At 35.8% G+C, this 24,963-nt stretch overlaps 2 protein-coding genes across 2 annotated transcripts; both read right to left on the minus strand.

The window, feature by feature from the left end:
• Positions 1-331: 331 nt before the first annotated feature.
• Positions 332-6,774, minus strand: LOC115969110 (probable N-acetyl-gamma-glutamyl-phosphate reductase, chloroplastic). The gene is made up of 15 exons (XM_031088679.1): positions 6,413-6,774; positions 6,249-6,306; positions 5,716-5,856; positions 5,027-5,134; positions 4,766-4,852; positions 4,576-4,626; positions 4,377-4,448; positions 3,414-3,533; positions 2,745-2,805; positions 2,568-2,648; positions 1,561-1,640; positions 1,377-1,466; positions 929-1,057; positions 678-824; positions 332-546 (listed from the first exon to the last, which is right to left on the minus strand). The coding sequence occupies exons 2-14, from the start codon at positions 6,300-6,302 to the stop codon at positions 717-719; spliced, it is 1,182 nt and encodes a 393-aa protein (XP_030944539.1). The 5' UTR covers positions 6,303-6,306; positions 6,413-6,774; the 3' UTR covers positions 332-546; positions 678-716.
• Positions 6,775-8,492: 1,718 nt separating this feature from the next.
• LOC115969111 (kinesin-like protein KIN-12D) lies at positions 8,493-24,747 on the minus strand. Its single transcript, XM_031088680.1, has 37 exons — positions 23,831-24,747; positions 23,298-23,453; positions 23,118-23,201; positions 22,352-22,471; positions 22,148-22,261; positions 21,962-22,054; positions 21,614-21,774; positions 21,448-21,522; positions 21,265-21,352; positions 21,127-21,185; positions 20,954-21,017; positions 20,799-20,864; positions 20,534-20,716; positions 19,907-20,011; positions 19,569-19,804; positions 19,396-19,465; positions 18,965-19,030; positions 18,630-18,674; positions 18,463-18,542; positions 18,245-18,326; positions 16,278-17,984; positions 15,707-16,159; positions 12,121-14,883; positions 11,931-12,038; positions 11,721-11,842; positions 11,558-11,645; positions 11,320-11,394; positions 10,897-11,139; positions 10,674-10,772; positions 10,393-10,467; positions 10,229-10,287; positions 10,020-10,131; positions 9,768-9,878; positions 9,432-9,602; positions 9,280-9,345; positions 9,056-9,175; positions 8,493-8,847 (listed from the first exon to the last, which is right to left on the minus strand). The coding sequence occupies exons 1-37, from the start codon at positions 24,497-24,499 to the stop codon at positions 8,710-8,712; spliced, it is 9,126 nt and encodes a 3,041-aa protein (XP_030944540.1). The 5' UTR covers positions 24,500-24,747; the 3' UTR covers positions 8,493-8,709.
• Positions 24,748-24,963: the final 216 nt, after the last annotated feature.

Raw genomic sequence — 24,963 nt, forward strand, 5'->3', positions numbered from 1 at the left:
CAAGTTAACGTGGGCGCAGATTCTTTTCCACCATTTACATATATGCTTAAACCCATATTTATGAATAAATCCTGCCATCAATCTGTTTGATTTTTCAAGCATCATTCATTTTACCATCCTATTATTGTAGTAATTTCCATCTAGTTGTTTTATATGACAACATAAATAGTTACAAACTTATTTCCCTCCGCTTGCCCACAAGTTATTCTCACAATCTACTGAGATTTTCCTTTGATTCTCACTCATCAATCTCATGGATAAAATTTGCATCCAATCAATGTTATTAATCTGATGAGGAACTGAAAAGAAATTATGGAAAGCAGAATTGTGATTATTTTGCAAATTTCTGTGCACTGAATCAGGGTGCTACATTTAAATAAGCATTAATTCCCAAATGTGACTATTATTCATGATCAAACACTATCAAATCAGTCATACATAATTTCTAATAGAAGACACTATTCTAACAATACTCTTTCACTAATGAGTATTACAGAACAAAACATTATTAAACTTACGCCAAGAGAGATTCCGCGACATCATTTCCTGCAACAAACAATGAAATGTCACTTGCAACAACCTTGATAGAGTTTAATCAGAACAAAGTGTCAATCCTTGACAACAGTTAAAAAGAGATTGCTTAACCAAAGAGACTGCACAGTTGAATGTAGACTTACATGCTTTAACTCTTCCTGAAAATGGAAATAATGAGTTTATTAAGGAAACAAGGGCTGGTACAGAAGCCCTGTATTTTCTGGATATCCCATCATCACATTGAGATTCTGTAAAGCTTGACCTGAAGCTCCCTTCACAAGATTATCAATCTGCAGAAAGTTTCTAAGAGCTTAGCCAATGATGATCCTGAAGATAACATTTTATAATAGAAATGGATAAATTTGAACATAGAAGTGGATGAACATATACATACAACTGAAGTAATTATTGCCCTTCCTGGAATTCGATCAGGAAAGACATTTATAAAACAGTAATTAGATCCTCGAACATTATGAGTGCGAGGGACAACTCCTCTCTCCAACAGAACTACAAATTCTTCATCCTGCAACAAAAAATAAATAAATATGGAAATCCCACTCATTACCTAAGAAAGCAGACTAGAAAATAAAAGCCAAGACGCAGTATATACATCAATCCATGTGCATGCTATTATCAGGTGAAGGTTGAAACTGAGACCAAAGGTATGCCCAAGGAGATGCAAGTTATCTATAATTGATGTCTTAAAATTTATGTGTGCCTGTTGTGTGCATACACCATAATCATTCTATTTTATGCTCAATTCAATCACTTTAACTCCTTATGATGATCAATGATGGATCTGACAAGTAGCTCACCCACTGAACTACAATGAAATGGTATACCTCATAAGAGATCTTCAATTGTTGATATAAGTCCTCAATTGTTACACCTGGAGCCATTTCCAAATATATCGTTGATTGCATACCACGGATCTAGAAGACAGAAAACGAATAAAATACTTTAGTACTTTGAAAGAGTTACTGAAGATAAAGAAACATAAGAATTTAACAGGATATTAATTATTACCATTGGCATTAGGTGTGGAGTAAAACTGACAGTTATTTTTGAATTTGCAGCATCAGAGAGTCCCTGTTCAATTTCTGGAACTGCATTTAACACATATAACCAAGTTAGTGTTTCATGTCATCTAATGAATACAAATATAGTGCTCAAAGTCACTAATTACCTCCTCAAATAAGCACAAAAACTATTGACCAATTAAATAGTTCTAAATTAGACAAAAGAAATAAAAAGGGAAGACCAAGACAGCCAATTCAAAACCATAAAGCACCCAACTGAAGACTGAAATTCATCAGCAAATTCCACCTATCATGTCTGGCCACCTAAACCCAGTCATACATGAGGATTTGTTTTATTCAAGCAACATAAACTTGCTCCAGAAACAAGAAGACATGATAAGTAACTTCTATCTACAGTTTACCTAAAAAAAAAAAACTTCTATCTACAGTGCCAATCAAGAACACGCTAGTCTCTTTTCCATTAAAGTAATCCTAATTTTTCTCTGATTGGGGAATTTCTATATAGAATCTACCAATTAAAACAGCATGTCATACCAAAATTTTCCCCCACCCTATATATCCTCTTCCAATAGTGTATGTCAAAAGTTAGCCTCAAATTAGACTCCCCTGCAATAAGGGAAATAATGCAGTATTCAACTTTGCAAAAGAACTGGTATTCATGACTGAAACATAAATCAGTGCAGTTTATCAGTGGATAGTTCTTGCACACTGCAGACTGCTTAGACCCATGAGTGGCATTTTCCTAGTCATTTAACATAATGCCCCTAATCGTCAGTTCATCCTTGAACATAATGGTCAAAAGGCTGGCCATTTTCTCCATCGGGGATGTCTTTTGTCATTGCCTAGGTAACATTTCTTTAAATTTTTTTTTTAGCTACATATGTTTAACATATTTCACTAAGCTTATTAATAACATTATTATTTACAATCCGTGGCTAGTCCTTCCATGAAGCATCAACACATATTTCAATTTTTAAAAGAATAAAATCTTACCATGGCGATGCTTGGTAATTCCATAAGAATAAATTCCTTCAGCTATTTCAGTGTACAAATTTGCCTCTTTGGCACCACGCCCTGCATGGTGAACCAGGAATCAAAAGCCATGAAACAATGCACCAAGAATATTGACCTAAGATTTTAAAAAAAAAAAGGAGGTGAGAAAATGCTAACCTGCACCACTCACACCAGATTTTGCATCGATAATGATATTTCTATATTCAATGAGATTAGCCTGCAAGCCAAATAGCAAGCAGAAAAACATCATCAAAACTGTAAGGCATAGAAGTGATCAATGGGAGTCCTAAATCTAGAGGCCACGCACGTTTCAAATATTTCAAGCCTGCATATCGCCATATCCTGGAAGTCCAGTCTCTCTTTTCTTTTGATAAGTCGAAGGCCAGTCAAACAAGTTAAACTCTGAAGATTTATTTTACATTAGAATAAAAAAGTAGTTAGGGCAGCTAAGGTTCCAACAAATTCACTTGGTCTTTTTACATTACTTGTTGATTTATTTCTTCCTTTTTCTTTTTCTTTTTTTGGATTATAGAGCTTCAGGGAGGACCTCCTAAGTATACATATTTCCTCTCTGCTTGTTATCCTGTGTATTTATTGAGTTTGTCTCCGAGATTCATTCTTAAATAGTTAAATCATTAAATTTTCAGTCAACTAATCACAAGCACAACTCTCATACATTGCTTTCATAGATGTATTTAGCAATTTAAAATGACCTCAGCATAAACTTTCGAAGACACTGCCAAGTAATTTACCCAGCTGCCTCTAAGGACTTAATGACCCATCCAACATGCAATATAGAGTAAACACAGGATAGTGTATGCACACCTTTATCAAAGGAACAAGAGGAAGTTGAATGGATGTTGGATAACAACCAGGATTAGCAACTAGGCGTGCACTTTTAATTTCCTCTCTCAAAACCTCTGTCAAACCATATACAACTTCTTTCTGCATCCAGGTAATGAAATACTCATTTACATGAAAGAAAAAAAACCATGAGTTTACAAAATAATTTGCAAATAAGTGTAATTAAAATCAAGCAAGAAAAAGGGTGCAACCCTAGTACACATGAAATCTATGAAGTAAGTTACCCATAAAAAATAAAAATAAAAAGTTCAAGAATAGGATGCCAGAGTTTCATGCTTTAGTATCCTTGCCCCACAACAGAATGGACTTAATGACAAAATACTAATTGTGCCAGTAGAAAATGGATGCCTTCCTGTCAAGTGGAACTCTAAGCATGCTCAACTTCTATCTAAAAAGATTGAGGACAAGGAAGTGCAAACTTCGTCTCAAGAAAACAGTTCCAATTGAGGGTAATCAAAAAATTATTTTCATGAATATGTCCTTTTTAATTGCAAACAACACCTCAGAATCAAGTACATACACAAAAACTGAGATTGAAACACTAGTGGCTGTAATGCAATTTATATAAAGCTTGAGGATCTGAACCACCAGCCAAACTTTTTGACCAAAATTCAATATCAAACATAAAAAACAAGAAATTCACAGGCAAGTACCTCTGAATTTAAGAAAAAAAATTTCATATGGTCACGAGTTTAATTTTGACCCCTAAGATTTGGGCTTCCATGTACAATTGAAGATAGATAGTGAGAGAACTGAGAGAGACAGAGACAGAGATAAAGACAGAATAAATTCACATTCTCCCATTACCAAATAGCTTCATTTGCACCCCATTCAATGAGAAGGAAATATATCTTGGGATAAGAAAATTCTCAACACTTGATGTGAAAGACAGGTTTAGGTACCCAGAAGAACACTGTTACCTACCTGCAAATCTGGTGCTCTGTGTGCCTGACCATACCATTCTTCATATTCAGATATATCTCGCAGCCGGAAATCCTGTGGCAACATAACATAAAACTTTGACATAAGCAAAACAGAAAGTTTTGAAATTACCACAAGATGCATCTAAACACAACCCTAACAAACAAACACTGAACAAAATAGTGCTTATGCAAAAGCTTACTGCAGAAAGATCAACAATCTTCAAACTCCTGGGAAGGGCTTTGATGATTTCCTGTGATTTAACAGATAATCATACAAGTTGTTAGTAAAAAGAGAGGGAAACTAAAATTGCATCTCAATACAAAAAACATTCAGCAGGCCTTGAAAATGCAGGTCACAGATCAACCTATGAAGAAGGGAATAATAAAAACCTGAGTGGTTCCATGCGGCAAACAACAAAATACAGCATCCACATCAGAAAAGTTTGCATCCTTGATTGCAACCATATCTGGCAAATCCTGCATATATGGAGGAAGTCAAGCATTATACCTTCGTAACGAAGTATTGAAAACCATGCTGTAAAAGCACACACTATCATCAAATTATGTTGAACCTCAATTGTTAAATCGAGGCCTTCAAAACTACCAAGTGCAATGATACCATAGGAGATATTTAAGAGAAATTTATCATACTTGAGTGACCAAATGAGGAAACACTGATCCAATTGATTGGCCAGCTTTTCTATCAGCAGTCATCAGAGTAATGCCAAAGTGGGGATGGTTTGCCAGTAAACGGACAATCTGCCAAAAAAGATCATCCAATACTTTTGTCAAGTGGGAAAAAAAAAAAAAAAAAAATTGAATATGGATAAATTTACAGTAACTTATCAGAAAACAAAATAAAGGAGATGGCTAAATTTACAGCATTAAATTGTTTAACCCATCCCAAACACAGACATCCAAATGATTGGGTGAAGTTGAGAACTTTGGGAAAAAAAAAAACCAAAATCCTCTCAAACTTATGTAAGATCTTTCTTAAAAAACTCAAAAGTGCGTTCATGGCAACTTTTTGTGTTAGCACAAAAGATTGTGGTTTATTAATTTATTTCGGCATAAATGAATGTCTTCTTCCTAGAGCTACTATGTACTTGCCTAGCATACATTAGTAAAAAATATTCAAGACCAATTGAAATAAAAAATAAAAAGTAAGAGCTAGTTCTCAGGTGATGTTCTCACCTACTCCAATAGCAAAATTTCAAAGTTAACTGTTTTAGCTTCAAATAGCTTCTACCTGCCAACCCACACATATACACACACCCGAAACAGACCAAAAGAAACAGCATATACTTGTTTAGAAAGAGGTTGTAAGTGAGGAACTATACCTCAGAACCAGTGTAACCACTAGCTCCAAGAACACCAATCCGAACTGCCTTTTCTGTCTTCTGGGTTTTGGTATTCACAGCACATTTAACAAACACCTTGCCTTCATTTTGCTTCTTAACCGTTGAAATCCTTGATTCGTCCTGCATTTTAGTTACATAACTTTAAAAAGAACACAAATTCAAGCAAAGTCAAAACCCCCAGTAATTCCCAACGTTCAAACTCCATACTTGGTCAAACATATGAGCTTTCCAAATACCATGCAAAAACCCAGAAAGTAAAAAACATAACTACGTTTTTTTTTTTTCCTCCCAGTTTGGTGGCTAAGAAAATTGACAAAAGAAAAAGAACGAAAATTCCCAGTTTCTTTTTCTCTTTTCTGGGCTCTGAAAATAAAAATCAACTCAATTAAGCCATATACTTGTATCAGGCTGACTTCATTGTACTTCAATGTTCAAAACTCAGAAATTTAAGTTTTGTTTCTTTTTTAATACATTTTCTCAAGAAGCATACAGAAAGCTATACAAATACAAACCTTCCAAAAGCACCCAGTACCAAAGAAGTTCGAAGTGAAGCTTGCAGTGCTCATTTTTCTGTCAGAGAAAAAAATATGCAAGAGAGTTTTAAAATCAGAGAATAAGCTCTCACACGTGCATATATGTAATAATTATAAATATGTGGGTATAAAGAGATTTTTAACTTTATGGGTGTTCTTGGAAATTGATGCTTAATAATTTGAAGGAGGTAGCTTTTGCTCTGGGAAAGAATAAGAAACTATATGCTTTTGTAATAGTGACAATGGAAAAAGGCTTTTCTTTTGGTTTTGGGTGTCTAAGCAGAGGCAGAGAAGAGAATATAAATGGCAAAATCCTTGAAGAGAAAACCTGAAAGTGGTAAAAGGGGTTTAAGGTAAAACTGTGAGAATGTGGTCAAAATACGAAACACAGAGAGAAAACAGAGGGCGAGCAGTGAGCTTTGAAGAGTTGTGGAAAGAGGCTTTTTCTTTTTCTCTTTCTTCTCTTTTTTTTCTTTCTAAGAAAGTCTCTTTCTTTCTTTCTTTAGTTGCAGTTACCATATTGTCTTCTAATAAAATAAAATAAAAATACAACAAATGCATTCCATAATTGTCTTATGTTGCTAAATGTAATCGACTGTCAATCAATATATTAATTAAACCCATTGTTTTTTCTTTATCACCCTCAAAGTCTCCATCTATCACGTAAGATGGTTGTACGGTCTTAAAGTTGGAAAATAGTTGGAAAAAACGAAAGTAAAACTTTAGTTTCGAAATAGTGCTCAGCGCTCTCCCGTGTATGTTTGTTTCTCAAAAAAATACCACCAAAGAATTGTTTGAGTTGGTGGACAGAACAGGACAGTCACAGGACCCATGTGGGTTCAAAAAGAGAAATCTGTGCCGCCATTGGATGAATTGTGTAATCAGTTCAGATATCTGACTCAGACCAAATTATATTTGTTGTGCTTGTGTTGTATTGCACTTTTTTGTTGAATTTTGTCTCCGTTTGGCACTCTGCGCCTACCTTATTTGCCAACATAAAAACGTATAAAAGCTGATGTCCAATAATAAGCATTTTGTTTACCCTCTTGGTTTTGGGATGGTCATGCCCATTTGGGGTAACGGGTACCCAATCCAACGCAAAAGTTGGTATCGTGGGTAAAGACGCAGAATTGAAAGTGGATAGTCAATGAACATATGATGTCATTTATACATAAATTCGTCAAAGTTGATAAATTTTTTAATATACAGGAGAAGCAATCAAAGAGAGAGAAAGAGAAAAGACCTGTATTATAAGCCATCTTCCAAGAGCAATCTCTCATGCACCGAACCCATCTCTGTTTCTGTGTGTGTGTGAGATTACAAATTTGGATCATAAAAGGAAGCAAAAGCTGTTTGTTTATGTACTAGTAAGAATGTCAGATAAGATAGTATACTACTAGTTTATCAAAAAAAAAAGATAGTATACTATTGGGACTTTAATTCATTGTCATATCATATAGTAAGCGTATCTCTCAAAAAAATCATATAGTAAGCGTAGTATATGGTTTATCAAAATTTGAGAAGAATTAGTTTTTAGTTTAAAGAAATTTGGATGCAAAATCACATCTTTATCTTATTTATTTAAAAATTTATTAAGAAAAAATTTTGAGTTCAAATCGGGTTTGGATATCAAAAAATCCGGATAATAATTAGATATTAAGATCTGGGTATCCATAGGTAAATAGTTTAGGTTAGGTTTGGGTATTCCCAAACCAAACCCGGTCCATGGCCATCCTTAGTTAGGGTAGAGAATTTGAACCTTAAATGTTTTTGTTAAAAACACTAACAAGTGTCAACCAATTTAACAAGTTTTAGCTACTTTAGACCTTCACTCTCATTATCTCTAGACTCACTGCTCAACATGGGAGATCCATATTCCAAGGAGTATACCATTATAGACTATCTATACTATGATAATATGTTGAGTGATGACCCACAACTCAATTCTCTTTCCTGCAGAACTTATCAACTTTTTCCATGGAGGCAATAGATATTTGCAAGTTAAAGACCAATCTAGAGTATAGTTTGTTGAACTCATGTTCGCAACTACATTATGCAAACATCAATTTGGTATGAATAGTTTATCAGTTTGGGTGTGGATGTTCAATTTGGACATCTTGTTTGGACTACTAGATTTATCTTCTTAATTTCCTGGTATAGATAATTATGTTAACATGTGGGACACAGACCTGCACAAGTACAAAAGAATTTGAAATCATTTCATTAAACAGTTCAACCGACCAAATTAATACTGATTTTCATTGAATTATGATCATATGGGAATATTTACACAAAAAACAAAAAGAATTGATATACAGCTCAACTAGGCCAATCAAATGAAGATTAATTATATACACGCAGAACTAAAAAATACAATTGTTAGCAAAATGCTAAGCAAAGATCCCCTATCACCCCTATCCCCTATCACCCCATGCGTGCTTTATCGATCCAAGGCAGAAAGAAATGTAGCTTGGGATACCCTTCTTGGATTTTGACAAGTCTCATCTATCCTTGAGTTTATTGGTGAAGATTGTGGAATAAGATCACTCAATCGAAGTCTTTCATTGGCAATTTTGTTCTGTTGAAAGAAAAACATATGTGATGATTAGCCATTTTTACTAGTTTCCGTATCATGTCAATTTTTGTTTTTTTAACTTTATTGGTAAGTTACACACATACAAAACAGAACAGGCTGCTTAACCACTCAGGTAGAGCATAAGATATATATGTTTTTTTTAACAAGAAACCACTTGCACTAGGGAATGGGATGTTTATGCTCTGATTACCTTATACTTCAAATCTTGCAATTCTCTTTCCAGTGTAGTAACACTATTCTTGAGCTGCTCCAGGGCCTCTTCGGCATCAGAGGGACTTATATTGGATACTGGCTTTGTTATTCCAGCTGCCTGAGAGTTTAGATCAAATTAAAAGATAATTTTCCATATGTGCTGGCAAAAATATTTAGTTGAGGTTTGCATTGAGAAGGAATTAGCAATTAATTTTCACATACCTTTAGGATACTAGTACATAAGCCCAATAATTGCTGTGCTAACTGCACCTTCTCCTCCTCAGTTTCCTGTAACAAATTTGGTTGGCTGTTTAGCCTTCAACTCTAATTATTGATTGGGCATACCCACCTGTGTGCTATGTGTGTTTACTAACCTTCAGTTTCATACTCAAACGTTGCTCCTCATCATAATCAATATAGGGATTCCTTCCAATGGAAGCACGCAAGCGAGCAAGCTCCTCCTTGACACGTGAAAGCATAACCTCCGTTCGCCTCAGCTTAGTGCTAAGATCTTCGTTCTGAATTTTTAGGATGTTGTTTTCTTCCTGTTGCGTTATTGAAATCCCATTATAACATTAATTTGGAGCGAAAGGGGAACATTTTGAACCACAAATATTTCCAAGATGTTCAATAAAAGACTTGGCACAGAAGGTTCTGAAAATGAGAGTTGATAAAACTAAATCAAAGTAATGATATTGACAATATCTTACCTTGATTTTTGCATGGTGATGAATGCGCTGATGAATGTTTTGCTGACCAGACAGCTTTCTTACTTCCTCTTCAAGTTCCATTACCTTCTGCTTATGATTTACATTCTCCATCTACACAAATGAAAGGAAGTAAGGCCAAAAACCTGATGAAAAATAAAGAAAAAGAAAATGTAATACCACTTTGTACAAGGACCATCCCCCCTCCCCCCAAAAGAAATAATAATAAAAAATAATAAATACAAACTTCTCAACCTTCAACATTTCGTTTTCTGTCTTAAATAACTGATCTCGCTGCCTAAGCTTTTCCAAGGCAATTTGTGCAGATACCAATTCAGCTTGCTTTCGATCAATTTCCTCAAGCCATCTGGAAGATAAGGCTCAACAAAGTTAGACAAGTAAAGATAACAAAAGAACTGATAAATAATTATACATTCAGTATTTTTGAAGTAACAGTTGCCCACCCTCGCCTCTCCTCAATAAATTCATTAAGCTTCTTCTGTAGGTTAACTACTTCCTGCTCCTGAATGAAGGATGCAATTTCAGGAAAAAAAAAAAAAACACACACACACACACAAAAACTAGTAGCAATTGAACCTAGTTTTGGTAGTTCTAAAGATGAGAATACCTTCTCTTGAGATTCCAAACTATGAAGTCGAGCCTTCTCTGTTATCTTATGCACTTGCTGATTATCCAACAGTGACTAGCAATACAAAATTCGAAATTTGAGATAAGCATAATTATGAAAACTAAGAATAAAATCTATTTGGAAGTTGATCTCATCATCCACAAGAAGGAATTCCTGAAAAGGATGGTAATATATAAATTCTGATACCACATATATTCTGAGTGGCAGTATGTAACAAAAGACACAACAGAGTAAAGAAAACAAAGGATTCACAAATTTACCGCATAATTGGTCATATCCAACTTTACTCCCAGTAGGTCTCTGATTACATCATGGGTCATGCTCTCAGCAGCAGCTAATCTGGCATTCAATGCAAATATCTGCATTGCCCAGAACAAAAGGTGACTATCCAGAAAAGGAACATAAAATATACGGGCAAAAGACTAATACATATCTCCAAACTGTTAGAATTTGTAAAATCCACATTGGTAAGTCAAAGGCTACCTCTTTCTGTCGGCTTACTGCCAAATATTCAAGCTCCTCAATATGCAATTTTGCAGCACTAAGCTCCTCATCCCTCTCAGATTTTACTTGCTGTGCCAAGCCCAATCCAATGCATTTAAAAGGGGAACCAGAACCCCTAGACTTTGTGGCGTACTTCTCTGACTTGATTGATGAAGAATTCGTGACTTGGGTGGAATGTCCTTCAGGCCTAACTTGTTCAGCCATGGCTTCCAATGTCTTGAACTGTTAAAATTTTCAAATTTACATTATTGTGAACAAAAAAATGAGAGAGATAAATTACTAGGGTCTAGTCCTATGGATGCCACACCTCTTTATAGCAGAACAAATCTAGTTCTATACATGCCAACCAACCCCTTTACAGCAAACAACAAAATCTAACCAATCTTAAAATTTCTGGCTTACCTTTTGCTTATATTCACTAGCCTGTGCCTCAGCATGCAAATTAAGTTCAGAGATATGTGCCTTGAGTTGAGCAATCTGTTAGATAATAACAAAAGTATAAACTTCTAATGCAAAAAAACACATTAAAAACAATTGAGTTCAAAGTCAGTTTAGAAAATTTGGTTTGACCAACACAGGCTTAAAACAAAGTTAGATAATTTTACGGAAGGTGCAACAACCAAAAAAAAAAAAAATTCACCTCTGCGTCCTTTTCTGCTATATCCCTTTCAAGAACTTGTGAATGCTTTAAGGCTTCTTGAAGGTTTTTTTCTTTCTCATCCAAATACCTATAGTTAATCAATAATTCAGCAACCATGCATAACCTAAACATTCTTATTTACAGATCCAAAATAATTTCTAACCTTTTCATGTCAGCATCAGCATTTTTAACATTCAGCATCTGATCTTTTACAGCATGAAGCTCTGTTTCTAGCTCTTCTCTTTGCAACTGTTGCCGTTCAGCTTCGTCTTTAAGCATGTCAACCTAGCAAGTGGGAATCAGTGAGGCATGATAACAATACAAGTACAGGTGGAATGTGCATAATATGACTCAGTTCTCTTTCAAAGCTTACCTTGCTTTCCAATACATTTATAGTACATTCTAGCTCTTCAACAGATCTCTCTAATAGTTTAACCTCTGCCTCCTTCTCTTCAGCATATATCTTTCTTGATTCAGCTATCTGATGTTGATGTAATAAATTAAAATTAGAGATGAAAACAATCAAATATTTCACAAAGTTTGATAGTTAAACTAGCTTGTACCTGTTGAGCTTCCATAGCAATTGCTTCATTTTCATCAGCCAGTGCCTGTGCCCTTTCAAGTTTTCCCTTCCAATTATGCACCTCAACCTGGAGAAGATCCCTCTCACTACCAAGTTCATTCAAATTGCTCATAAGGGATTCAATTGAATCATTCATTTGGCCAAGTGCATTACTCATTTCTGACAGCTCTATCTCTAAACACTCATTTATCTTGCTTTTCTCTGTTAATTCCTCCTCTAGAGAACTTTTTTCTACCAAGGATTCTTTAAAGCAAGCTCCCATCTCAAGATTTTCACTGGAAAGCAACTTTAAAGATTCGCGTTCTTTTGAGAGATCCAACTCAAGCACAGATATTATGTGTATTTTATCCTGCAACTGAGCTTCAAGCATTTGACTATTAGAAAGAGCCTGATCAAGCTCGCCTGTTTTTACCGCAAGCTCATCTTCTAATGCCTCCAAAGAAACCATTATTTCCTCAATTTCATCTTTTTGATCTTTCGTATTAGATGCAGATTCTTGCAACATGCTCAGATCAAATAACAGTCCTTTTAAAATGTCTTCCTTTCTTAATAACTCAGCATGAAGAGTTGAATTTTCTTCTACAAGTGCCTTAGCATGGCACTCCAAGCAGTCAAACTCTGCCATGAACTTCGATATCCTCTCTGTGTTTTCAGATATCTCTTGGAACAATTTATCTGAAATAAAAGAGCTTTTTTCATTCAGTATGGTCAGTAATCTGCTATCTATCAAATCAACAGTTCCCACTGTATCAACACATTTCATAATGTTTAAGCTTGAAATGGAGAGGAATTCATGCTCAATTTTCTTGTGAGAGCAAAGTTCATTTCTTAAGAAAGCATTCTCTTCCTTCAGTGAATTTACATTGTTAATATAGTTTTCCAAATCCTTGCTTTTCAAACATAACTCCTCAACAATGACAGATTGAGAATGTTGAAGATCTTTCAGTTCAGCATTTTTCATTTCGAGATTAGTCTGTAGACTGACAATGTCACTCTCTAATGAGAATATTTCATTTTGCAACCTGTGTTTGTCCTTATCAAAGACATCTATGCGGCTCAAAGATGATTCAAAATCAGAACTTCTCTTCTCTAAGTCTTGAAGAACCAAGGTGTTTTCAGCCTTCAACTTCATTATCTCATTTTTCAATGATTCATTCTCATCCACAAAGTCACTCATTTTGATTAGCTCTGCATTTTTCATGTCCAGCTCAATTTGAAGCTTGTCTGACAAGTTTTCCAGCACACAAATATTCTTCTGCAACTCTTGGTTTTCTTGATCAAGGGCAGAAATTTGACTGGAGGAAAATTCTAATGCAGTTTCCTTTGTTTTGAGATCTTTTTGTAGTTTTCCATATTCAGTTTCTAGTGATTGAACTTCATTCAACAGCCTCACCTTTGTCTCATTGACTTCACCAAGTTCACCTTTCAATGCATCATTTGAACAATTAACATCCTTCAGCAACTGAATATCTTCTTCAAGAGTCTTGTTCACTTCCTCCATCTGAGAAATTCTTGAACTGCTGAGGTTCAGCTCTAACAACAGGTCCTTCCTCTCCATTTTTGTTTCTTGAATTTCTTTTTGTAGAAGTAAGACCTCAAATTCCTGGTCCAGTAAAATTTTTTCTTTCAACTCTGAGTCAACCTTGAAAAGAATTAATTCTTTCTTCAAATTCTCAAGGACTGAACAACATTTGATTTGCTCTCTTTCTGCTTCAGCTTTCTGGAGAGCCATCTCTTCTAATGCTGAAGCCAAGATAAGTGACTCAAGGTCTTTGGAGCACCAGTCTACCACAAAAAGATCAGCTTGAGATTCAAGAACCTCCTCTTTATATTTGAGCGTTTTCTCCTGATCCAGAAGGTATGACAAGACATCTGTTTTACTCAGGTCCAACTCCTTTATTAAAATTGCAAGCTGAGATCCCATATAATTAGACCTTTGCAACATCAACTCCTCTTGGAGCTGCAGGTCTGATATTTTTTTCTCGAAAGTGTTTAGCTGGACACTGAGCTCCCCAGTTTCCTCTTCCTTCTGTGAGATTCTATCAAAACTATTCTTGATGTCAGCCAGTAGTTTCCCCTTGAGGATTCTACACATCTCAAGTTCTTTTCTTGACTTAATATTATGTTCTCTCAAATCAGCTATAACAGAGTTTGATACACACACACCATTCTGAAGCAAACCATTTTCTGCATTCAGCCCAGTGACTGTTTCCAACAAAATTCCCATGTGACAGAGGTGAAGCACTGACACAGCACAGTCCTTCACAATTATTTGGGACCAGACATCCTCAAGCCATGAGTGCACCAACTTTGTAGAGTTTAAAAGCAGAGACTTCATGCAGTGGAAGTCACAGCCTAAAGACATGAAGTTTTGGTAACATGTAGTGTGAACCTCTTTGATGATCCCCTCAAATTCCATTACCAGATCCCTTGTTTCTGTCAAATGGGTGCAAAGCTGCTTTTCAAGGCTTTCAAACTGCTGGTGCTTCACATCATTGATGGCCTGCAAGCTCTGGACCTCATCCATTAATAGACTCTTGTCATTGACTAATTCGATTTCCCTTTCCTTCATTCTTTCTACATCCAACTTCATTTCTTCATTTGCTACCACCAGTTTATTGATAATAATATCTGCATCTTTCATAGTATCTTGGGCCTCTTCAAATTTGGCAATGATACAAGAAGCCTCTGAGGCTTTTTGAACTGCAATTATCATTGCATCACCAACTTCAAGCTCAAGCAACTGTAACAAGATATTAGAATAAAGTCGATTAATGTGTTGAATGCTGATAAATACAGAGATTAATGGACATTAAATATGTCCCCCCAATGGCATGAAATTTCGAAAAGAGAGGGGAATTAATGGACGATTTGTTTACTATGTTCAAAAGCATGAAGTTTGAGAGAGATAGAGAGACAGGAGCAGATTTATGAAATCATGTGAATCCAGATTATATACGGTTTATTATCCATATCAAAAAAGGTTTATTTTTATCTAGAGAACCACCCCCTCCCCAACAAAATAAAAATAAAAAGAAAGATCAAAAGAACAAGTTGATAGAGGTGTGTAAAAAGTTACATTTGTTTCAATGTATCCAAACCCATGAATGAAAACAGAACCGAGCACAATTATACAAAAGATGATGCAGGGAGCACAACCAGAATTATTTCGTAATTTTTCTTATTTGAAATCCCAGATTTTCACTTTGAATTCAGATTTTATTTTTGAATTTTGAATTTAGGCTTTAATGTTGTTAAATATTTATGGAATGTAATTGGGGCTTGATGTACTACTTGAAACTATTAAGAAGAGGCTCTATGAATAGCTTTGAAGCAATGCAATTTGAAAAAAAAAAAAATTATGAATTGAGATGTTTATCTAAGTTTGGTGGAGATTCCAAGAACCCTTAGGTAGTGAAGCTGGGGATTTCAGGTACATTCTAGGTGGTGAAAACTAGGATTTGTCCCGATCTTTTTTTCTTTTCTTTTATTTCTCTTATTTTTGCAAAAACGTCCTGTGTCAAGAGAATGTGAGACAATAGATTTAGAAAGACATAACAGATTACCTCTTTAGTCTGACACCATTGAGAACCAGCTTCTTCCACAGTTTTTTCAAATCCATTTAGCCTATGACTGAAAGCTTCCATCTTGAGTCGAGATTGCTTTTCATAGTTACTCATAGCTGCTTCCAGTGTCAGTACCTGAGTCGTAAGACTTTTCATGCTTTCCTGACTTTGTTTCTCAGACATCCACATCTGTTTTTTCTCGTCATGGAGTTTTACCATCTCAGCTTGCACCTCCTTCAAGCTTAAAAGGGCAGATTCGATTTCCTTTTTCAGAAGTATAATGGTAACATCTCTATTAGACACGTCCTTGAAAGTTCTGGACTTCATACTTTTCCCATCATAAGAATAGCAGCACTCACTCTTCCCCACTTCATAATATTCAGATGTCACAATTCTTTGGTCTTCAACAGGATTTAAGTCCATGTCACTTACTTGACTTGTTTCAGTATCTGTCTGCAACAATTTCTAGATTAGCAATTATTAAACCAACACCATTCAAAGACCACAACTACAGAATAGATGTTAATTAACCTCAAGGCTAAGGCTGTCTACCAGAAGGCAAGAAGCTTACCCGTCCTTCACCATTGCCATCAAAAGATGTAGAAACTTCTTGTGAATCATTGCTTGCAGGACTTCCACAATTCTCCACATACGTGCTCATGCATGACTGGAGTGTCGATACACCTGATTTTAGCTCAGCCAGCTTCTCCCTTGTCATCAAAATGTCATTCTCTTGGATAGCTTTGATCTTTTGTTCCATAGCACAAGAACGCTCCTGCTCCTCAGAAAGTTTTTCTAGTAGTTTAGCACAGTTTCCCTCTGACACTGCTAGTTCCTCTCTCAGAGATTCAATATGTTTTTCTGCTTCTTCAATCATAGCAACTTGATCATTGACAAGGGCATCCTTCCTCAAGTTCATCTCTGCCGATTCACTAAGCTGGAAATCCTTGTGGTTTAGTGCATCAAGGTAACTAAGATTCACTTCTGATAATCTATTCACAATCACAAAAGCAACTGTAGCACAAACTGATGCTTTTCCAATACGATCTTCTGCCAGTTTCAATTTGTCCTCCAGCTTTGCTATCATAGATGTCTTCGTGGTCAACTCGGATGTCAACCAGAGAATTTCTTTCTCCTTTTCACTCCACTCCTGCTGGTGTGCTTCAGTAATAGCCAGGGCTGCTCCTCTTAGAGATTTCAGCATGCACTCCACATCACTTTTTTTATTGTGTGCATCCTCTAAACATCTTCTCAGTTCTTCAATCAATAATTCCTTTTCAGAGATCGTTCTGATCATCATGCCAACTTGTTCAGATATCCATATCCTTCTCTGTGGAAAGGAGCTTGATATATGTTCAAGCTGATCAGAGGCATTGATGAGTGCCTCATGCCCATCAGCAAGAACTTCTTCAAACTCACAGGTCAGTAGTTCCCATTCTTCAGACATTGTTTTTAGTTCCCCATCTTTCTCTGCAAGCTCTTGATTTAAGCTTTTGTTATCTTCAGTTATGAGATACAGTTTTTCCTTCAACTCTTTCAATTCAGTCTCCAAAATTGTTGTAGTCTTTTTCATCTCTATTTCTTTCAAATGACTATCTTGGACTTGCTGCTGAAGTATCACAAGTTCTTCCTGCATACAGACAATCACTTCAGCAGTTTCAGCTTCAGCCTGCCTGCGAACTTCATCCATTTCTTCTTCATTGGACACCTGATAGTCACGGTCACTTTGGTACCAATTATTCAGTCTCTTGGCCTTTTCAAGAGAATTTTGCATCCTCTTCAATTTTGCCTGTAAGGGGGAGTCATCACTTTCAATATGGGTAGAAATTGAGTGATTGTGTAACTCTTTAATAGCAAGCTGCTCCTTCAAAGCTATAATTTCAAGCTCTAGTTTACTCAAAAGCTGCAGATAATGACTGTTTGTATTCCTCAGGTCCTCCATCTCATTAATCGAAAGAATTTGCTGTGACTCAAGAGCTTCAGTTACAGACTTTGCCTCTTTCAATTCACATTTTGCCTCTTCACATTGTTGACTTATCAGTAAAAGTTTTTCGTTTGCTAGCTGAAGATCTCCACTCAAGCACATTGCCCTTTCATCCATCTCACGACAAGATGACCTCTCTTCTTTGATAATCATCTTTAATATATCCAGTTCCAGCTGCAAATTCACCATTTCTTCTGCGTGTTTTATGATTAGAGATTCATTCTCCTCTTCCGAGTTCTCATTTTGGACTGCCTTGAACACCTGGTGTTCAACAGCTGGACTTTTTACTGAATCCTACAAGAAATTTTGTAACCACTGATAAGTCAGAAAATGGCATACACTTTTGTGAGTTAACACACAACTAAGTGAAGAAACATCCATTAAAACATAAGCCAAGGACAATTTACTGGTAATCATATAGAATCAAATGAATTAGGCTCATGGAGTTCATTTTGTCAAAGCCATTTTGTAATCTCCATCATCTTGGCTTTCTTTTTTCTTAGTCCATAAAGTTAAGCAAGCCAAGTTGAAAATACACTTAAAAGCAAAAGTACCTTTGTGGTATTGACAATTGCATCTCGCTCATTGGGTTCAGATCTGATATTCTCTAACATAGAGCGTAGATCATCTAATTCTCTGCAGAACATAGGAGAAACAATTTGCAGAAAAAATTAGGGAAGTCACTGCAAGATTAGCAGCTCCAATCTGCAAAGAAGAAGTTCAACAAAATTGAAAGTGGGAGAAAATGAACATATAGGAGCATCAAACTTACCTGCTGAGTTTTACATTCTCTTCTAAGCAAGAGTTTAATCGGCACCTGCATTCCTCTAACTCATCAAGAGTATTTTTCAACTGAAACCAATGAGAAATGTGAAATATATTAGCCAGTACTAAAGAGGAAACGTGTTAGGATGTACATATAGAGACAGAAAGTGCAACCTCCAAGTGGGGAGAATTATTTTCTTTGCTGCTGCATATATCTTCCTGTATCAATGAAAAAAGACTATAAGATCTATAAATAAAAGGACAAACAAATCCAAAGACAAAAAATTAAATTAAAAATTTCTAGTTCTATGATTGTTATAGAATAAGAATGAGGTAAAGGAAAACGCTTTACATCAATTTCTTTCCTTTGACCGATATTTCTGAAAATGAAATGATGTTGTTTGTACCGAGGGTTCAAATCCCTCTCTTTCCACTATTGTCAATTACATATTAACTGTTTAAGGAATGGAACACATGAAAAATTAAATAAGGTAACCATATTGACCAACCTTAGGTTGCATATTAGACTTTGGATTGATACACTGCTTAGCATTCCCATCAAAAAATTGAAGCAACTGCAAAAACAAAGGTCTGTTAGTTCATACAGGCTTCCAAATGACATTCCAAAACAATATGTACTACTTGTATCTCATAAAGATGTCTGGGTTGACTCAACACACATTTTGGGACAATAATATTTAAATGATATTAGTCATTTCTCATCTCATACCAATACTTCCCAATATTGCTCAGCTATTGAAAACTGTGAAGATATCAAAAATTTGAATTCTTTGTAACTGATTGTTATAAAGAGCATAATAGTAAAGTGAATGGTTTTTATTATTTGACATTTGACCAAGGACTATAAGTTGGAGACAGCCAAATATGGAAATGTGGACTATAGATATGAGACAGAGGGAGTATTAGATTCTACACACACCTGATCCCGCAGCATGGACACTTCAGCCAGGAGTATCTCTCTCTCCCCTTCTTCATAGAACTCTTGAAATCTATAAATGCCACAATAAAGAAACTAATAACACTAATAATGATGATAAAAAGGATAATATGAATTATAATGATAATAATAGTCATAATTGTACTTATTATCACCTTCTAAGTTGGTCTAAAAGCCTAATATTCTCCAAAGCAAACCGAGTTACTTCGGGATTTCTATCAACTTTAGCTTGAAGCAGCTGAACCTCCTCAGAGAGTGCTTTATTCTCTTCCAGTAAATAAGCATCTGCAGGAATAGAACCTCCAAGAAGTGACTCCATTCTTTGAATTTTGTCTTCCCGAAACTTGAGCATCATTTTACTACACCTAGTGTCTTCCTCTCTTTGACGAACCTAAGAAGCAATAATTGATAGCTCATTAGACCACATTTGGAAGGGAAACCTTATGTATTAAAATTTATAAAAATAAATAAATAAAGCCTCTAAAAAAAATACCAAGCGGTTCAACTGTTCAACTTCAGCCTCAAGTTGCTTGATAGAAGTTTCTGCCATCTGTTCCCTTCTCAAGGCACCAGCAAGTGTTGTTTCCAAAGTTTTCAACTGATTCAGTATTATTCATTGGCATGTTACGATTGGTAATATATGGAAAACCAACCCCATGGAATGTTTGAGTGGAATAACTTGCTTGAAATAGAAAATTAAAAAGAAAAAGAGAATAAGCGAATTAAAGAGCCAATACTTACTTCAAATGCATTTCAAATCAAACAGCCACAACTTACTTTAAATCTCTAATTAAAGTTAACATAATATTAACAGTAACAACAACAATAACAAGAAAAATAATTATTTTTATTAGTAAAACCCATCAATAATATTTTTTGGTTAACTCGATAGTTGGGGAAGGGGGAATTTGAACCTTGAATGTCTCCAATGGAAAAACCAAGAGGGGCCAACCAGTTGAGTTACTTGGCAATAACAAGAAAAATAATAATGATGATGATGTTGAATTAAATTACAAAAAAATTGTAATTATTGGAATATCAGTCAAATCATTCTAAAGTTTCTTTATTCAAGTGTCAGATTGTTTTACTGAAATATTATACGCCTAACAAAGCAAAGTACCTGTTTGGTAGACATTCTAACAATGCCTTTTGATTCATACCCAAGTGAATCAACAACATGCTGTTGATCCATGTCACAAATGTCTTCTATACAATCATTTTCTTGTTCCTGAGTTGCATCTTTTGTCACACCAAATGACAAAGATCTGGAGACATTATGACGTTTAAGTAAAGAGAGCTCCTCCTGTTACAAAATTAACCAATGATTTTGAATTCAAACCTTCCTACAAATTAGAACTTGCAATAACACAAAAGATTCATATCACCTTCAACAGTCGTATCTGGTGTTGCAGTGCAATAACATCTCCTGAAGAATCTTCATTAACCACAGCCTACACCAAGAAGGTAAAAAAATATTAAGACAAAAATAAGATGTCGAGAATATTCCACCATACAGCATAGGTAACAGATAGACTTTTACATTGTTCTGAATAAGTTTTGCACGCTGAGCAAACTTAAGAGTATTCAGTGTTTCAGCTGCACAGCTGCAAGAATAAAGGATAAAAAAAATAAGAAAAAAAGGCCCACTGCACATTTATGACCAATTGTATGAGTTGAAATGAAAGAAAATCAATTAAAAGCAAGTAAACTAACCATATAGAAGGGCTGACATTTGCAATGATCATTGTCTTTGAGTTTCCACCAAGTGAATCCTGTATTTTGGTTTGTGTCAAGTCTAACATCATAACCAAGAAACATAAGACTGAGGAAGGCAGAGGGGAAAAAAAGAACCTGAAGAAGAAAAGTTAGCCTTGAATCTCTATATGGAATATGTCTCAGCTTCCCATGTGCCACATCCACTAGAACCATTATTACATGACTGCAAAATGCAAATGTAAATCCATAATATTCTAACTAAGGGCTAATCTGAACAACACCATTGGCGTTAGAGCATTAAGGTAACTTAAGTATTACCCCAAAGTAGACAATGACTTATTAATGTTAGCAGCTTCCTTTAAACGCTCACCCTCAGCACCAGAAGTTTTCTGCCTATTAAGGATAATCAAGTTAGCAGGGGTGACCCTCATCAAGTATGTGCTGAAGTATATATAGTTGAACAAGCTCAAGTATGATGACTTACCTCTCTGAACCAGCAAGATCAACTAGGTTTAATCTTGCAAACCGTAGGTTAGTTGTGGAATCTTTTTCCCATCTACTCTCAATTACACATGTAAATACACTGTGAGAACGACTACTCTCTCTATTCATATTTGTAGCTGCAACTCTCCTATTTGAAGAACCCTATGCACAAGAACCACAAATACATGTCTGAGAAACCAAGATACCAAAGCAAGAATATGCATACACACTCCTATACGTGTGCACACCTGCATATACATATGTGCACAAATGCATGTGTGCGTGCACACAAATGTACTGAGAAATTTAGTTGCCTCAAACTGAACCTTTTAGTTCATAGATTAGTAACCTGAGTTAGAAGCCTTAGAATATCGCTCACAGTCTGAACTTCAAATTCAGAGAGATTTTCCACATAGACACCCTTCTTAACATCCTCCCGCAGCTATTAAAATATCACAAACAAAAAAAGAAATACTAAGAACAGCATGAAGAAAAGAACACTAATGTAGCATCATGCACTAAGAACTAAACTTACCAGCAAATTGGTAGATGAGGGATCAAGGAGATCCGTTATTTGTTCATTGTATATCTCCAAGAAAGAACATTTGCAATTGTATTTTAGTTTTTCTTCCCTTCTAATTTCCTCTTCCTACAATAAGAAATAAGAATGAGAAAAGTATATTGACCACAACATAAATTCTTAAGCAAGATGAAGCAAAAAAAAAAGTGCTAAAATTACAGCTTCAATCCTTGCAAAGAGGAATTCAAAAATGCGTGGTGTCATTCCACGATGTGGACTAGGCTTGAGTTCTAGATCTTCAATCTCTCCAAGCATTGTATGTGTCTTCCCACTTCCTGTCTGCATTGCCAAACTCATTCATTTATAATGGGTTTAAAATCTTAAAATAAGAAATACTTGTATTATTGATTTCAAACTAAAAAAAAGGTTTGTGTCTCAGTGGCTTAACTTGTTATAGCTGAATAAAAATGATCATTGAGTTCTAAGAAATTAGAGAATGCTAGAGTAGAGCATACAAGTATATAACATTCCACCCTACAGTCCCCATGTCCTTTTTTTTTTTTTTTTTTAATAAGAATAAATTTATTGAGAAGAGACTTCATGTACAAAGGACACAAAGTAGCCAAAAATTTACAATGAAGAGAGTTATGTACAAAATGGAAAAGACTCTATAAATGAAGCAATAGAATGGCTAGACATATGACCCCAAACACAAGACCACCCATAAAAGGAGCTAATAAAGGTTTCTAACAACTGAGACCTTGTACTCTCCTCATCTTCAAAAGTGTGCCAATTACATTCCCTCCATATAGGGTAGGCAATATGTGCGCTTTAATTGAAACACTCTGGAAGTGATAGAATCCAAACCTAGTGTCAAGACCTACAGACCAAAAACAGTATCTATATTGCTTTACCAACAGTATATACAACTTAACTGCTATATGATGTAGTGAATATCTCAATACCCTGTGTTTTAGGTAAATACCTGACCATAGGCAAACATGCAGCTATTGTAGCCCGAAAGGCAATTCTCTACCATTGGCAGACCAACCATCCTAAAAAGTGTTTCCTGCAAAACCAACAATAGACAAAAATAAACAAACTATGTAAAGAGATTTTAATAAAAAGAACCATTCCATTAATCTTCCATCATCTCTAATCAAACCTGGTCCACTGTTTCACATGCTACATGGTCAAATGTAAATCGAGTTTCTGGTTGCCCAATCCAAGTAATGCTTTGAGCACTTTCTTGCTTCAAACACCTATTGTAACCCTGTGTACTCCGTTCCATGCTATTGAGAGGACGGACACGTATGAGAACCTAGACAAATTCAAGACCCATCAGCATAAAATTTCAAACTATCACTTAAATTTTTTCCAAATTCTACATACCCAATTCAGAGTTCCCCTCAATTATCATAAAAAACTTATCAATATTCTCAACACATCATTAAATCAAAATCGACAATCACTATTTCAGCACATATTAAACCTCATTCAAAATACTATATGTCATGAAATGTACTCCAATTTCAAACTCTCGCTTAAATTTTGCAAATTCTACATACCCAATTCAGATCTCCCCTATATTATCAACATTTTCAATAAATCATTAAATCAACAATCACCATTTCAGCACATATTAAACCTCATTCAAAACTCTATATGTAATGCAATGGTACTCCAAATGAACCTTACCTGTACATTGTGTTCCATCCAAAACGAAGGGTCTTCTTTAAGATCAAAGTAAGGCACTTCCACACTATTAACAACAGTAGCTGGACCACAAGAAATGGGCATTCCTTTATACAATGCAGCAAAGTTCCCGGCACGAGCACCACCACCAACACTTCCATCAACCCCCCTACTCCGAAACCCTGAACTCGGAGGCTTACTAACACTCTTAGTCGGCGTGCTCTGAGTCGAATTGCTCTCTGAATAACTCGAATTAGCTCTTCCCACCGTCCGGCTCGCCCGAGGAGTCATACTCACCAAACCCCCATTCCCAACTCCACCTCTCACTTGAACCAAACTACTCCCTCCCTCATCGCCATGAACCGAACCGGCTTCGTGCTTCTGAGCCCACCCGAACCGTTGCTTCACCGAAACCCCAACGCCGTGCTTGTCCGGAGTACGAAGCGGCAACGAATGGTCAGAGCTTCTGCCCTTGTTCGCCTTCGTCGGAGTCCTCTCGACCTTACTCTCTTGCTTAGGGTTTTGAACCGGTTCTTGGATTGCGTTGAGCGGAGGCCTTGACGAGTCGGTGCCGGTCTGAATCGGCGCCGAATCCTTAGGGTTTACAGGCACATTCTCGATCTCCTCGCTCTTGCCAGAATTCCGGCGCAAGAATTTGAAATCCTTCAACATTCTAAGAAGTAGTAGGAATTGGAAAAGTGTGAAAATTTTTCGTGGATTTGTGATTTGGAAATTGATTGAAATAGTGAATGAGTGAGTGAGTGAATGTAATGTGTACCTGAAAGAGGAAATGGAAAACAGAATCCCGAGAGTTCGAATTCCTGAAATTTCTTTTTTTGGAAAAGTTTTTGTTTTTCACTGTGTTTGGTGAAAATCTAGCAGCTCTAGATCTTCATGATTAGAGTCTTCTCTCTCTCTCTCTCTCTCTCTCTGTCTTTGTGTTTTTTTTGTGTTAAGTTTAAAAGGTTCATTTTGAAATGAGAGAGAGGGGTTTTTGGATGGACGGCTGAGATGTGATCTGGATTTGAAATTGGAGACATGTCGCGGTTTTTTGGGATTTGAATTGCGGGGGCTTTTTGGTCAAGGAAATTTGTGAGGGCATAATTATGGATCAATTTTGAAATTTCAACGGCTAG

This window comes from Quercus lobata, chromosome 11 (assembly GCF_001633185.2).
Source record: "Quercus lobata isolate SW786 chromosome 11, ValleyOak3.0 Primary Assembly, whole genome shotgun sequence".
NCBI lineage: Eukaryota > Viridiplantae > Streptophyta > Magnoliopsida > Fagales > Fagaceae > Quercus > Quercus lobata.